General features: G+C 52.9%; 1 protein-coding gene across 1 annotated transcript; it reads left to right on the plus strand.

Moving 5' to 3' along the window:
* The first annotated feature begins 6,442 nt into the window (after positions 1 to 6,442).
* LOC133213702 (uncharacterized) lies at positions 6,443 to 9,329 on the plus strand. The gene is made up of 7 exons (XM_061356126.1): positions 6,443 to 6,537; positions 6,619 to 6,705; positions 7,113 to 7,332; positions 7,517 to 7,659; positions 8,007 to 8,123; positions 8,319 to 8,546; positions 9,177 to 9,329. Exons 1-7 carry the CDS (start codon positions 6,484 to 6,486, stop codon positions 9,192 to 9,194), a joined length of 867 nt encoding a protein of 288 aa, XP_061212110.1. The 5' UTR covers positions 6,443 to 6,483; the 3' UTR covers positions 9,195 to 9,329.
* The last annotated feature ends 6,486 nt before the right edge of the window (positions 9,330 to 15,815 follow it).

The following is a 15,815-nucleotide window of genomic DNA, read 5'->3' on the forward strand; positions in this document are numbered from 1 at the left end:
CTTTTCTACACATCACCCTTGGCAGGAGGCTGTGAGGCCGACCGCAGCTTCCCGCAGGAGAGGAGAGCAAGAGGAGCTTTCCTGCAGTGTGTAACCCTCAAAGAAGATTGGGAGTTTGGTTGCCTCCAGCAGTTTCTCACTGTGCTGTCTGTCAAGTTTAGAGGCTCCACTGGGACTGCAGGAAAATGCCTCTCTGAAAGGTTACGTGCAGTGGAACAGAGCTGCAAGGTGGCAGAGCAAAGAAAGGAAAGAAGGAAGGGAGAAAGAGATCTCCCTGATGCTCTATCCTGAAAAGCATTCCCTTCTGCTGAAGGCAGAGATACACAGAGATAACCCCTTGTTCCTCCTTCCTCCATGGCCAAGCACAGGTTTTCTTCCTTGAACTGGTCTATGGAGCAGCAATGTGGCAGCAGCCTCTTCCTTCCTCCTGCCCTTTTGCAGGCTGGTGGCTGAGATACCTGCCAAGGAGAGGGAAAATATCAATGGATCTGGATCCATGGAGTGTGCCAAGTGTGTGGGAGGAAAGGGAGGACTTGTGGGGCAGAGTGACCCTGGGCAGGCTGAACCATTAATATGGAAACTAAAATACTTTGTATGATGACAAGAGACATCTCTGGGCAGGGCAAAAAATCCTGTCAAGCTTCCAGGGGTTAGGAATATGCTAAGCTTTGGAAGGAGCAAAGAGTCATGGGTTTTTGTAAGGAATGGAAGAGCAGGGCATGGCTGTGATGCTCTGTTGTAGTGGGGTGACTACGAATAGCTGTGTAAGCATCCACACGTGTTCTTTAGAGAGTCACATTGCTTTTCCAGCACGACTGCATCTGGCCTGAGCCTGGAAGCGCTTCCACACCGGGTAAGAAACAGCCCCATTCCTGGGAAAATCATTTCTTGCAGGTGCTGGTTTTCCCAAGGGTGGGCACAGCAATAGGCTTTGGCTTGCGAATCCACCATGTCCAGACAAGCTCATGGGAAGAGGTGCCAGGAGGAAGAAAGAACCCTACAAATGAACAAAGCAGCTCTCAGCTCCTCCGTGGGGTCAGATCCTGGGAGGTGCGAAGGCAATGGAAGATGGAAGAAAATTAATTTGGTTTCCCACTTTAACAGCTTGGTTCATCTGCGTGGGTAATTAGCAGAAACAAGGCAAAAATATTGCTCCCTGGCTCTGCCCTGTGCCGAAAACTGGAGCTCTCCCTGCAGATGCTTCCATGTGCTCCCTCTAATTGAGCTGGCAGTCTCGATTGGGCCGGCTCCAGCCCGCAGCAGAGGGAGCAGCTTTGTTGCAGCTTGGATGAGTCCTGCTAGTGGGACTCTTTGCTGCATCTTCATGGTGAGTGGGAAAGCAGCCCCAGAGAGGAACCTCGCTGCCGACCCTGCTCTCCATTGTGCTGTTGTAATGAAGCCCGTGTGGCACTGAGGTCTCTTGCTGCTGAGCCATGCTGCCACAGAGGTACCTTTGCAATGTGCTGCCATCAGCAACAGCATCACCTGCATCTCTCAGGTCATTTCTTATGGCTAGAGACCTTCTGTAGTTACCCTGGGAAGCCTCAAACCACAGTCAGAGATCCCCATACTGCTGTTTCTGATGGGAAACCATCTCCAGTTCACCACCCTCCATCCTGCTGCTTTCTGGAGGTGTAGCTTTGGGGGACTTCTAAAGGAGATGGGTAGTCACTTAGCACCACCAGGACTGCTTCATGCTGAGCTTGTCACCACCTTGCTTGCCGTGTTCCTTCTGCTGGCACTGAAGAGGAGGCTGAGTCAAGTATCTGTGATGTGTGGCCTGAAAGCTACACTAAACCAGGGGTGAGTGACATCATCCAGGAGCGAGCCCAAGCAAACCGCAGCCAGACAAACTGTGGGTGGAAAAATCATTGGGCAACTCCTTATGGATGCCTGCATAGCTTTCCTGACCATTGTCTCACTGCCACGGGTCTCCAGTCACCCTTCAGCACCCAGGGATGCAACTGCAACCAGTGAAAATCTCCAGCTCGGTAAATTTGGCATCTTCTTGGCTGGGAGACCCTAACCCTAACCCTAACCGTGGAGGGATCCCCCCAACTCCTTCCCCCAGCTGGGGCTCAGCAGCATAACAACAGCAGCATCTCTCATAGCAAGTCATGTTCTGTCTCTGTTGCTCCATCTCAGCACAACTGTCCCTACTCTGGAGGGGAAGAAGTGACAGCAAATGACAGGAAGATGCAGGGGAAGGAGGTTGCTTGAGGTGCACCATGACCAGCCCTGGTCCTCCTGGGCTTGCTGAAGGGGGATGTCCAGCAGCATGGTGATGTGCAGGGCTACACAGTGTGTGCACAGAGGAGCCCTGGGCACAGCCATAGGGCTGCAGCATCCTTGTGCTCTGCCCACCATGGGCACTGGGGGTAGCCCACATCCCCTGCAGCCTGGGATGACCTTCCCATCATGGAGGCTGGAAGCCGGTATTTCTCCTCCTCACAAGTGGATCACTGTCACCACAATTGGCTCTCCAGGAGTACCTGAAGGGAGAAGCAAGGACCTGGATGCACTCACACAGCTGTGCCTCTGCGAACCGCAACTGGGGACAGAGGTCCTGCTGCTGAGCCAGGGTGGAAAAGTGGTTTCTGTGTTCAAGCACAGCTGAGCAGGGAGCAGCTGCTGCCATGTGCCTTGCAGAGGCTCACATGGCTCTGCCCAGCAGGAATGCTGAGCCTCTTCCCTGTGCCACACGCAGGGAATGAGCACAGCTTGGCTGTCAGATGCTTGCAGTAATGGAAACCAACCCATCCCTGGAACAAATGAGAATAACAGCTAAATCAGAGGCAGTCACTACCTGGTCGCAGACACTCTGCCAGCTGAGGAGGTGAAATGGAACCTCATGATAAGCTGTTATCTTCAGAGCATCCAGGCACCCATGAAGCCCACAGATGAGCATGGAGGAGGGTGGTGAGAGCACATGTGCTGCTGGAGGGCAGTGGGGGCTGTTTCAGGAGGGGTGGGCAGGGTGAAGGGCAGGAGAGCTGGGCTGGGGAGACACACAGGGTGGGAAACTGCATCCCCAGCTGCAGTGGAGTCAGTGGAAGAGCATCCCTGGCTATGGCTCCGTGGGCCTCCCTGCTTCCCAAGCTGGGTCCCCAGACTGCAGCAGACTGTCTCATGGCCAGAGCTTGACCTTTCCAGCACCAATTAGCTGGGAGAGGAGCCGTGCAGCTAATGAGCACATGAGGGGGTTTATCTCACCTAGCAGGCATGGACACTGCCTATAAAACTCTTGGCAATGCAGCAGCTCGGTATTGATCTCGGGAAGGCCAGGTGCTCCGATGCATAAGAATCATACAGAGAAATGTTCATTTGCTCCCATCTGTCTCCTGCTGCTTAAGGCCCAGTGTCCATGAGACCAACAGCTCTCCGTGCCCAGCATGGTGAAGAGCCCTCAGCATGCAGTAGGCACCTGAGGTTGTCGACAGTGAGAGACTGGCACCTCTTGGGGGTCTCTGCTCTGCCCTCGCAAGCTGGGATGTTTGAAAAGGAAAGGAATATATCCTGATTTCCATAGGTTGCAGTGGAAATGCGGGAGAAAAGAGGAGATAATGCCACCAGAGAGACCTTGAGAGATGTACTAGATCCACTGAGGGAAGGTGTGTTTATTTTTCCTGATAGACTTTATAGGAATGAGGCATTAGGAAATGCTCTTCATATCTGCCCCTTTTGGCCGGGTTTGTTTCAAATAAACCTGCATCTGGAGCATCTGATTGTTCAAAAGGGTCTCAGTATCCCAGCAGAGCATCTCAACCAGGGAGGCCATGGCACAGTGTGGTGGGATTACCCAGCTTCCCGGCTGCAGCAGCAGGGACCTGCAGGAAGGTGCCAGGGAAGCTGCCTGGTGTCTGAGGATTTAGAGCTGTCCCCATGCAGACCTTCATGCCCAGGAGGTTTGAGCTGGTGACTTTTCTGCTTCCACCTCCTCAGAGCCAAGCGTGGTTGGCGCTGCCGAACCCGCTGTACGTGGGATTAGCGGTGGGTAATTAGCCCTGAGCTTTTCTGCTGTGTGTACCTGCAGGAGGCTGGAACAGAACTCTGAGTCAGACAACAGCAGCATTTAGGAAAGGCACCAGGTCCTGGGCAGAATAAGCAGCTGCTGGTGATGACTGTTTTCTCTTGCCACACCAGTGATGTCTCCCATTGTACCGTGCTCACTGCGTGCCTTGGGGGTCGCAGGGAAAGGATGCTCTGTCATCTCAGAGGCACATTGCTCCCATGGAGATACTGTCCTTCTCACTCCGCAGGCTGGGGAGAGGCCTTGAGCTGCAACCTGGCAGCCAGCAGAAGTACGGCAGAGGGGCACAGTCTGAGCACAGAGCACCTTTGCTGTGTGGCAGGGAATTGATGCTTCCTTCCTAACTCAGTCACGCCGCAATTCCCACCACAGGCATTTTAAACACCTTTAATCCGTGATTCTGTCCGGGCTGATCATCCCCATGCTGGCACATCCAGAGGAAATGAGTCTTCTACCATGGCAGGCTGTAATAATAACATATAATGTTTCTTCCCTTGGGAAATCCTGCCAAGGGCATCGGAAATGTCTTGTGAACAAGGATGAATGAAGCCCCGCAATCCCCCTGTGAAGCAAAGCTGATTTCTGCCTATTTTGAAGACAAAGTGAAGGGCACAAAAAGGTTCCCAGGAGCTCAGGAAGGTCACCAAGCAGGGAATAAAAACCCAGGAGTCGTAGCTCCCAACCTTCAGGTTTAATTGCTAAATACAGCGGGCTCACCATTTCAGTTAGCTGCATTGAGGATTTGTCCCCATGCTTTCCTTGGAAGATGATGAGGCAGTTAGGCAGAGCCATGTAGTAGCTTAAGCAGCAAAAGAAAAAGGAGAGAGGTTGGCAGAACCATGGCTTAATGCACTTTAGCCTGTCAGCTTGAAGCATGAACATGTTCAGATATCACAAGTCAAGTAACTGATAACTGCTCATTTATTAATCTCTGGTAACTCAATCTGCCCTCTCAGCCCTAAGTGCTGAACAGAGATGATGCCCTCAGGAGCTGGAGATCAATTTAACTTGTCAAAAGCCTCAGTCCCTGACTCGCTCCTTAATGCCAGCACTCCTAATAATAACTGTTGGGCTGATTTTCTGTCACATAGCAAACAATCCCAGCTCCCTTTCTAGAAGCTCTGGCTGCCACGCTCTCCTGTGCTGGAGAAAGAGCTGTGAATACCCATGATTGAGCTCTGCAGGGGGCACGTTTATGCCTGGAGAAGTCTGGGATTTGCACTATAAAAAGCTCCCACCCCCCTTTCACACCAACACTGCAGTCCTCTGGGTACCGGTGCTTTCATCAGCATCCCTGGAGGAGAGCAGGGACTCAGGGGCCCTGTGTCCTGCTTCTTGCTCACCCTTGTTGCTGGGAGGTGCTCAGCCACACTGGGCAAAGCCTCCTTGTGAGTGGCAGCTCCAGCAAAGAGCTTATGGTTGAGCTGGACTGAAGAGCTGGGGGAAACCAAGCCCCCACACTGGAGCAGGATGAGGCACAGGTCACACATCCAGCCCGGCAGCGATGGGAGTCAAACTGAGCTAATAAACTCCCTGTCTAATGGCCCCGATGCAAACCCTGATTGCTGCCTGCTCCATGTGGTCTCATTTCATGGACATCAGTGACTCCGTTGTCCCCCCCCCTTCACTGCCTTCCCTGGACTGGAACCAGCCCTCCCAGTTCCACCCGTTGGGGATTGATCCTCATTGGGAATTAAGAGCTTTGAGAGTGAACGTGGCAGCAGCCCAACCGTGCTCTGCTTCATTAGCCCCAAAAGATTGCTGACGATGAGCGCTTCAATTCTGGCATTGCAGGTCCTGCTTCTCAATAACAGCAAAAAGCAATTTCTGAGAGCACAGCCAATAAAGTGGAACTGCCTTTATCACAGCTGGTTAAGAGCGGTCGGCAATTGTGCCCTGTGGAGTCACTATTTCAGGAAAGCTGCTGTGTCCTGAAAGCAGAGGTCCTGCCTGCAATGGACAGGCTGGGAGAGGGACCCTGACACATGCAAACATCCCAGCTCCAGAGGGGCTCATGTCTGGCCCCAAAATGCATAGCCAGTGGCAGGGCTACCAGCAAGATCTGCAGGTGCTGGGTACAGGTCCCCATCTCTCAAGCTCTGCAGGTGCTGGATACAGGTCCCCATCTCTCAAGATCTGCAGGTGCTGGATACAGGTCCCCATCTCTCAAGATCTGCAGGTGCTGGATACAGGTCCCCATCTCTCAAGATCTGCAGGTGCTGGATACAGGTCCCCATCTCTGCAGGGTCACCTCTGCCACAATGCCCTGTTCAGTTGGAAGGAGCAGGGAGGTTGGTGTCCCATATGGGAAGGTGTGGAGCTGCCCCACTGATTAGGGAGGTCGGCAGCCCATCAGGGCAATGAGGAGCAGCTGGGCCAGTAGCTACAAATAGCTTGAGGGCCCCAGCCTGGGCTAAGCCAGGTTCCTTGCCTTGTGTGGGTTTTTGGGCTTCATGGAGCAGCAAGGAAGGCCATGCACCAGCACAGAGCAGGTACAGATTCTTCAGGTACCACAGGGGCTGTTTTTGCTGCAGGCCCTGTCAGAGGTGCCATAGAGGATGCCTGACTTTCTCCCTCTCTCTGTTTAGGGGGGGGCAGTTGCCTGCAGTGAGCCCCACTCCTTTTCCAGCAGGTTCCTGCACCAGATCCTTCAGCTGAGCTCAGTCAAGTACCTGGTAGGTGATGCTCCTTTTGCTGGAGAGGTGATAAAACCTTGAGACTGGCAGTTCCTTTGGTTTCTCTGCTGCACATTCTCTCTTCTTTCAGTCTTTTCCCTGTCCTCAGGGTCTGCTTGTCCTCTGCTTCCCCCCTCACCTCTCCCAGCTTTTCCCTTCTGCCTGGTTTCATCTTGCCTTGTTCCCCTTTTGCTAATGGTTGTTGCAGTACTTGCATTTCTCTTTCTCTGGGCCAGGAGAGGTGTGAGGTCTTGGGCAGACAAGGTATAACCTAACTGGTCCTGGTTTACCTGGCTGAAGCTGGTCCCATCTCAGCTCCTTCCTGGCTCAAAGCAGGGTTTAAGAGTCTTATTCAGGACTTCAAATAGCCAGGAGGCCTCATGCCCCAATGTACCTCTTGTCTGCAGCTGAAGGTCCTTCGGAAAGCATCAGCGTGGATTGGATTTGTGGTCCCTGTGGACACCATTATCAGCAAGGTCTACCCCTTGCAATCTCCCAGGCCCAGAAGACTTGCCAGGAAGCGCCGGGGGAGACTGATGTGCTTTGTCCTCTCCATCATCCCCATCAGGATCCAGAACATCCTGCGCTACCAGCCAGGGAACTGGGGCCAGAGCAATGTGCCCAAAGGTAAGAGCTGTGACCTTCTGCAACACCTGAAGGCTTTGCAGTTAAGAAGCACACAGTACCACGTGTGCTGTGGGATTGATCACACTGGGACTGGGGCATCTGTGCTGGGTAGAAGGCTGGGAAGCACGCAGATGTATGTTTGTTCTGTGTGTGTTATGACTGTGCCTGCTATGAATCCCTGCAGAGATCCAAGAAGCCCTTATCAACTCCTCTAACAAAGCAAGCAAGAGGAAGTGGGATGACCTAGATCGGGAGGAGGAGGAGTCCTTGCTGGTGGAACTGGAAAGGGACCTGCTAGAAGATGACTCTGACGATCTCACATACAAGGTAAGAGTTTTGGGCTGCTCAGCAGGTTTCTTCCTCAGGGGCTGAGCAATTTGGCGATGATTGTGGTTAGCTCCTGGTAGATGGGGAATGTCACTGCATGGGTCTGCAGGGGATCCTGTGCAGGGAGCTCTGAAGAGGTCTCCTTTACTGTGCATCCTTTGAGGGATGGAGGTGTCCAAAGAACACTGGCGCATGATCAGTGTTTGAAAGGTGTGGGTGCCCCTGTCAGTGGCTGATGTCCCTGCAAAGCAGCATCCCTGCTGTCCTTGGCTATGTGGCTGTGTCTACCAGCATTATTTGGAATGGGGCCAGTGTGTCCTTCCTCAGACTACTTCTTTCCTCCCCAGCCCTCGGATGTAGAAACAGATAGTGAGGAGTATGAGACCCAGAATGACACTGAGGCAGACCTGGAGTTTGAAGAGCAGGATGGGATTCTTATGCTGAAGGAGTCCTTGGATCTCCAGGTGAGTGTGCCTGCTCCATGGCTCTAGACTCTAATAGTGGGCGTTAAGGATGTACTTCAGTCCTTGCTCCCTTGGCTGCAGAAGGAGAAGGTGTCTGGGTTTGCTCAGACTAATCTGAATTTCATGAGATCACTGCATGGGTTTTGTGCTGCCCTTCTGCAGAGCTGCAGCATGACCGTGCCCCTGTCTCTGCAGGTGGAGAACATAAAACCTGCCAATGTTAATGATACCCCAGAGTTGCCAGCTGCAAGCACAGAACCAGGACCAGAGGATCCAGCTGTGTACAGCAGTGAAGATGCTCCAACTGTTGATAGTGGCAATGGTGATACCCGGAAGCCACAAACAGATGTGAGCAGTGGGGATGGCAGTGGGCAGGAAGCTGATGCAGACGATGATGACAGCAGCAGTTTGTCACACTCTGGGGTAAGGATTCCTCTGTGCTGAGCCGTAATCCCCCCCATCCTATTTTAGTGTGTGCAGGAGAGGACATGAGCTCAGAAGTGTTTCAGCCTGGAGGGATGTCCCTGGGATCTGAGCCTTTGTGAGATAGTTCTCCATTCCCTTTGCTGCCAAGTGAAATAGGAAAGGGTTGTAGGAGCTCTAGTTCTTCTCTCTGTGCACAGAGAGAATCCCCATATGTTGTTGAGATGGTGCTGGGTGTGTGCAATGCTGTGCGACAGGACTGCCAAATGCCAGTTGAGCATCCTGTGCTGGGACCCTGGGTGGCCACTTCTGAACTGCAGGCACTACCAGCAGGTCACCAGGAGCCCTTGATGACTCGCTGGCCCAGATGTCTTCTTGCACTTTAAAATGGAGAGGACTGATGGGAGAGTCTTCATCATTAGGAACTTCTCATGGGGTCCTTTACTGCTCAAGACCCATCTGTTGTTAGAGCACTGGTGAATACCCTCCTAGTTCCTATGAAGCTCATGCTCTGCTTCCCTGGCTTGCAGGGAAATGGAGGGTGAGGAGAGTTGCTCAGTGGGTTGATTTGTACTCCCTGTCAGTGGTGGCTGACCAGTGTGATGGGTGAAATCTGTTGTGTTTTTCCAGGATAAGCAGGAAAACTGATCCATGGACCTGGACTTCTGCTGTGGCTGCAAGTGCCTGGTTCCCTGGGGCAGCTGTGTCCTGAAGTAAGATTGTGGAATGTTATGTTGATGGGTTTTGAACTTTATAATAAAATGACCTTATTTTTCATGCTAATGGGGATGCAGTTGGCTGTCAGTACCTGGAGCTGGCTGGTTCTGCCCCTGCACCAGATGGCATGGACATACTGCTGCTGGGAGCCCAGGGTAGGGAGCTGCCAGCAGGACCTTTCTCTCTGATCCCTCCTGGGGAGAGGCCCTTGTGGCTGCTGGGGGGTGATGACTTTAAGAATGGGAAGGAGAGGGGTGTGGAGGTGAGGCTCAGGCTGAAAGGCGCTGGGTGTCCATGCTCCTAAGCATGGATGGCCACGCTGACTGGTCCCTGGATGGCTGTAGAGACACGGGATGGTTGTCTCAGAAGAACCCCCCTCCACATGCATGACATCCCCAAGAAATACAGGGGTGCAAGTCTGTACCCTTGGGGCAAACCAGCAAATTCCATGCTGCTCGGTGAGCGTTTAGAGGCTTTCTGGTTGGGTGTAATCCCAAGCAGCCTTCTCCCTCTCTGGGTCCTACAGACCTGAGCAAACAGCAGTTTGTGTCTGGGAAGTCGGGTTGGGATTGGAAAGTGCCTGAATGCAACCTGGGGTGACTTGAGCTTCACCAGCATGTGCTACGCTGCCTGGAACAAGTCACAGTATCTGAAGCTGCAAAGAACGGTAACTCTCCAAATGTGAGTGTGAAAATGGGAGCAGCTTGGGGTGTTCGGTGCTGTCGCTTGGGGCATGCCTGGAGGCTGTGCCTGACACACAACTGCCTGGAGCTGTATGAGCCTGAGTGTATCAGCTTGCACTAATGATTCTCTAAGTGTTAAAAGTAACTATGGCATCCTGCAGCAGGGATGCTGGACTGAACAAGCTGAGGTTTGGGGCAGGTTTAACCTGGCTGGGCCAGGCCGGTTCTGCTCTGAGCATGGCAGTGGATAGACACTGCTGCCTGCCAGTTTAGTAATGTCTCTGTATGCCCCCTGCCATGGGCAAAGCCTCTAAGGAAGTTTAAACTGCAAGGAAGGAGGTGTTGAGATGCCCTGAGGTTTTGTTCTTATGTTTCCCAGTACATACGAGCTGCAAGAAGGAGTGGGAGTTATGAGGCATAAATCCCATGGAGTTTAAAGGCAGGGCAGTAATGAGGATGGAGGTGTCCTCCCTCCCAGGCCCTGCTGTGATCAGGGATGCTAATGTCTTTCTAATTAAAGATTGTTTCTTCTGTTAAAAGCAGCTCTGGGGCACATTGTGCTGTGTGCAGCCCTTCCTGCGGGGCTGCAGTGATGGTGTGAAGGGCTCCTCTGGCCAACAGTGAGCCTTTTAAAGGAAGAGATACGGGTACCCTAAAGAAGTGGCTGGGTCAAGACCCCTCTCCTCCAGCTGCAGCCCTTAAACCCTTTCCTGGCCTCTAAAGCTGATTCTCTCCATGTAGCTCTGGCCAGAGCATTGGTGCGGGCTCCTTGTACCTCTGCTTCAGTGGAACATGCCTCTGCCTAGGCAAAGACATTTTTCTCCCAGGTTACACCAGTTATTTGTGCACCATCAATGTACAGAACAGCCTGAATAATGAAGCCTACATAGCCATGAAGCTGCTCAACAGCCTTCCCTATAGCAGTGTCTCTTTAAATGCAGGTATGCCTCTTACCTGGCATCATCTGCTGCCACAATAGCAGTGGTGTCATTACTGCTGAATAAGAGCAAGGTTTTTGTCTGAAGATTGGTAAAGCAGCTGATGCTGCAGCTCCTCGGTATTATATTGGGCTCTGCATCAGTTCGGTTGCTCCTTGGTTGTGTTTGATAGCTCTCCCATTCTCTGCAGCCTGTACTTTGTAAAGCAGAGATTAATAAAACATCCTTCAGTGACATAGAGCTAGGTAAGGGCTCTTTCTGAAATCCATGCAGGCTGCCCCTGCTTGCTCCTGAGTTTAGTAGCACTGGATATGGAGATAAAGAGGAGTCTTTGTTCACTGTCTGGGTGGCAAGCTGCAGAGTGATCATGCCTTAAAATGTAGGGAGGAAGCAACTAGCACTAAATCTGGTGCTCTAAGCTCACCTGCAAATGAATTCTGTGCACACCTGGCTGCAATGGGAGGCATGCCCAAAGCTTCCCACATCTTAAGCCCTGATTTAGGAAGAAGACTCATCCTCAAGATGAGTCATGGGGGAAGTAAATGGCTTGGTGGAGTGAGACCTTGCTGCAGAGCTGCTTTGTCCCAAGATCATCATCCTGCATCCAGGCAAGTAAGTGGTGCCTGTCTGTTATTGCTGAGGAGGTGGGGTGAAGAGGAGGGAGCTGCTGGCTGGGTGTGAAGGCTCAGACTGGAGAGAGGTGGCTGTGGAAGGTGCCTGAATGTGACAGTGGCTGTTGGTGGGTGTCCCCATTGCTGGGGGGTAATGGGTGCCGCAGGGCGGTGAGTGAGCTGCATGAAATACCTGCTTGCACGTGGGCTTTGTCTGCTTGCAATATGATAAGCATTGTACAATCCCAGAATGCAGGTTTGTGGCTAAGGGGCTATTTGTCTGGTTCAGTGGTGCAGCAGCCAGAGCGTTCACCACGATGCGGTATTACAGAGCCTAATGCTTCTTGAGGACTTGGTCCCTTTTTACATTGGCAGGGAGGGATGGGAGAGTCTGCCCTGCCAAAAGGCAAGAACCTGCTAAGGGCTCCTGAGCATCTCCCTCTCAGTGCCAGGAGCCAGGCAGAGGGGTGGCCATGGTGAGGAGCAGGCACTGAACTGCAGGGGAGGGCCACGGTGAGGAGCAGGCTCCTTCCCTCCACCCTTGCACACCCTGGAAACATCCAATCACTGCTTTTTGCAGGCCATGACCCTGCCTCCTCCTGCCCATCAGTGGGGTTGGGGTGGTGGGAGCCATGCGAGCTTAGCCGAGGTCTGCACCTCCCATAACCGTGGGGTCCGTGTGGTCTCTGTGGCTTAGTGGGTAGACACCAGGGCCAACCCCATCTCCTTGGCAAGGGCCATCAAAGAGCAAGCCAGGTGCTGTGATAGAAGGGGATGGGGAAAGGGAGAGAAATTGAGGGGTTAATGCAGTGGTAGGGGGATGAATGCATAAATGTGGCCCTGGAGGGAGCCTGAAGGGGTAGGTGAGGGTGACCCCTATGGTCAGGGTCCCCCAGAGGACACATGGACCAAGCTGCCTGCAAAAGGCTCTACATTAGATCTATGACGAGGGCATTGCATGGGAAACAAATGGCTTAATTGAGGCAAAAATGATCATAATTAGCGTGAGCAAATCCAATTAGGAGCCTGGGGCCAGTTACCTTGGGTCTGCCATTGGGAGCATGGGTGTTGGGTGGTGTGGGATGGGCAGGGATAAGGGGTGATGGGTGCTCCCCTGGGACTGGCACTCATTAGCATCAGCTCCTCCTCAGGGCTGCTGGCTCTGTGCCCTGGATGGAGCCTAATTAGGATGGAGAAATGGAATTGCCAGGGGTGAGGGGGCTGATGGGCAGAGAAGCAATCGCTTCCCGCGGAGCAGCTTCCCAACAACTGCTGTTGCTGTCAGCTGTTCAAAGCTGGTAATCGAGCGGGTCAGAAACCCCATTCCAACCTTGCTGCAGGGCTGGAAGGAGCGTTTTGTGCTTTCCTCCAAAGAGCAGAAGGAAAATTGTCCTGTTTGTCCTTTAGGGGTGACTGCCTTGTTCCTCACAAGCCTGGGGGCTGTGGAGGGGGGACGTGCTGGGTTGTGGTGCCTCTGCCCTGGTACCCTGCAATGATGACGTTAAATGTGAAGTGTAACTTTGCAGATGACAGGAGGCATTCATACAGAGGCACACAACTGCCACAGACCCAAAATGTCTATTTCCAGCAAAATCCTCTTTATCGGTTGTAATTTGTGTTACAAATATTTTTCCTCTCAGTAATATATGAATCTGAGCTGTTCTCATCGGGCTTCTCTTTCCTGTTCAGTCTCCTCATCCTCTAGAACTGGTTGTTCGCACAAGTGCAATAGCGAGGAGCAGGCACTGAGCACCACCTCAACTTAATCCCCTGCCTTTTCCAGCCCAGCAGCAACTCCTCTAAGCCACCCCACTCTGTGAATAGCAAAGCATGAGCTTGTGAACCCCTGGAGATGCTGGGCTGCGGTGCCGGGCCTGGTGTGGTCCCACCTCTGTCGAGCAAAACCAGTATCCCTTGCAACGGGAGAGGCAAGCAGATCCCACAAAGCATCAGGAGCACTCATGACCTGCAGCCTCCTTCCTCACAGGCAGAGGGGGAATTTGGGGTGCTCCTGCCCATCCTGCTCAGCCTCCCACTGTGTCACAGCAGATGCAAGCCCTCAGATGTGCAGGCAGATGACTGCTTGGTGCTGTCATCCATGTGAGACTCCTCCCTGCAAGCAGCTCCCAGCAATAATCCTGGCTTTATCTTTATGCAGGAATGAGGGAAGGTTTCTGATGTGTCCCTGTGGGGAACTCTCTGTACAAGCTCCAGGTAGTGCCAATGGCCTGTGCTGAGGATCTGGCTCTCCTCTGCGATGCAGGCAGCCAGGGTGGAAGTGCTGTAGCTGCCCTAAACCCAGTGGGTTTTACAGCTGCTGTTGGTGCTGCACATCTGCATGGCCATGAGACAAGCAGCTCTCCCCATACATGCTTAGCATTGAATCAAGTAGGTTGGAAAAGACCTTTTAGACCTTTAGGTCCAGCCTGGTCCTCAGTGACTGGGGAATTAATCTGTGACTTCTCTGAGGACATGGTGTGGTTCCCAAGGGCACACAGGCAGTTGGAGGCAGGGCTGGTGATGTGCTCTGCTTTGCCTAGGGATGTGCACAGTCAAACCCAGCCAGGCTGCATGGAGTTGACCTCTGGGGGTTTGTAGTTGTCAGTAAAGGGCTTTTCATCAGGGCTGGCCTCTGCTTGATGGTTTATCTGAATCCAAAGATGCCTCAGACCAGCTAAGCAACGTTGAAGCCCTGAGCTGGGCACTCAGACCCCATGTTGTGAGGGGGGCTGCATCCAAGTGTGTAACTGGGAGCAGTTATCATCACCCCGGTGACAGAGCGCTCCTGGCCAGCACCAAGGAAGTGCACCATTCCCAGGACAGATAGTTTTGGCTCATTTGCAGTCTGAATGGTGAAGTTTTCCAAGGGCCTTGAGCCAATTTTTGTGCTGCTGCCTTTATTGCTGTCCCTTGAGCCGGAGCCAAGCTGCTGGTCACAGTTGGGTGGGGTGGAGAAACTGGTGCTTTACCAGATGCCACAGTTGGGCTGGCAACCAGCTAGGAGATGGAGAGCTGAGGCCTGGATCCTTATTGCATGTCCCACTGGGAGTAAAATGGTGGAAAAATCATGAGATCCAGCAGGCCAGGCCTCCCCCTGCTAATGGCTGTGTTCAGCTGAGCTGGAAATGAGCTGCACCTCTCCTGCAGCAGCCTTCCTGTGAGTCTTTGGAGCTAAATCCCCAGTGAAAGCTCCTGAAAACAAAGCTGGGAAGGAGAGCGTGCTGCGGGCATTAATATGCACATACATTAGGTGTGTGACTCACACAAGAAAGGAGAGTAATTTTCAGGTCCAATTAGCTTCATCCGTGCACTCCCCAAACCTCGCTGTATTTATTTGTATTTCATTGAAGATGCTGCCAGATACTGGCTTAGGGAAACGGGAGGTGACAGGGAAGGGTGAGAGCCAAGGACTGCTCCCACCCCAACCCCATGGAGGTAAGGAAGGGTGAGGTCTGCCAGCGAGCTGGTGCCTGTGCTCTAGAGGTGGCTCTGGGTATGGGTTCAGAGGGGACCCAAGGATTGCATTGAGTTTCTTTTGCAGAGTGCCCTGGATCAGTCTGCACGGGAAGGGGCACTCGGAGCCTCAGTTCTGGGTACCAGCAAGGCTGGAGTGTAGACCAACACCTATTGCATCCTTGCTCTGACCTCCCTTATGCCCTCAGGGGCCTCATCAGTACCTATGGGTGCTTCTGTGCCCGCAGTGAGTGACTTGTCCTCTTGATGTGGTCCCAGTGGACTTCCTGCTCTGTTTGTCTCACCCTGGCTGCTGTGTCCCACTTGCTGCTACCAGGGGCTGCAGGCACCTGCCCCTGGGTGATGCTCTTGCAGAGCATGGAGGAGGGACTGCCTGGACCTCAATGGCTCCTCCAGACACTTTAGCAACAACTGGCTTTATCACCAAAATGCTTTCCCAGGAGGAGCTTGCAGGCAAGGTAATCTGATGCCCAGAACAGCTCTGTATAACCCTGGATTGCATCTTCTACCGCGTGTTCCAGCCAGTCCCCTCATCAGCTCCAGGGTCTGTAACAGAAAAGGGGACTCTGAAGACCACCTAGTTCATCACCAGCAAAGACCAGGTCTTCCCACCTTGTTTTAAGTTTGCAATGCAGCTCATATCAGACGCAGGAGCCTGATCTGCTGACACCAAACCCAGCCCTCCTGCTGCTCCAGGGAAGTAGGTGGCTTCTCTTTTGTTGGTCTCGCTCATGAGCTAGTTTTGTTCTTGGCTGTAGCTCACTTGCCGATCAGAGCCACAAAGGATCAAAACAACCTGGTTCCTGATGTCCAGGCAGCAAAGAGGTCTCCCAAGGATGGGGATTT

This window comes from Neopsephotus bourkii, unplaced genomic scaffold (genome assembly GCF_033783945.1).
Source record: "Neopsephotus bourkii isolate Nb327-2 ecotype Australia unplaced genomic scaffold, CSIRO-AGI_Nbou_v1 NB_838, whole genome shotgun sequence".
Lineage (NCBI taxonomy): Eukaryota > Metazoa > Chordata > Aves > Psittaciformes > Psittacidae > Neopsephotus > Neopsephotus bourkii.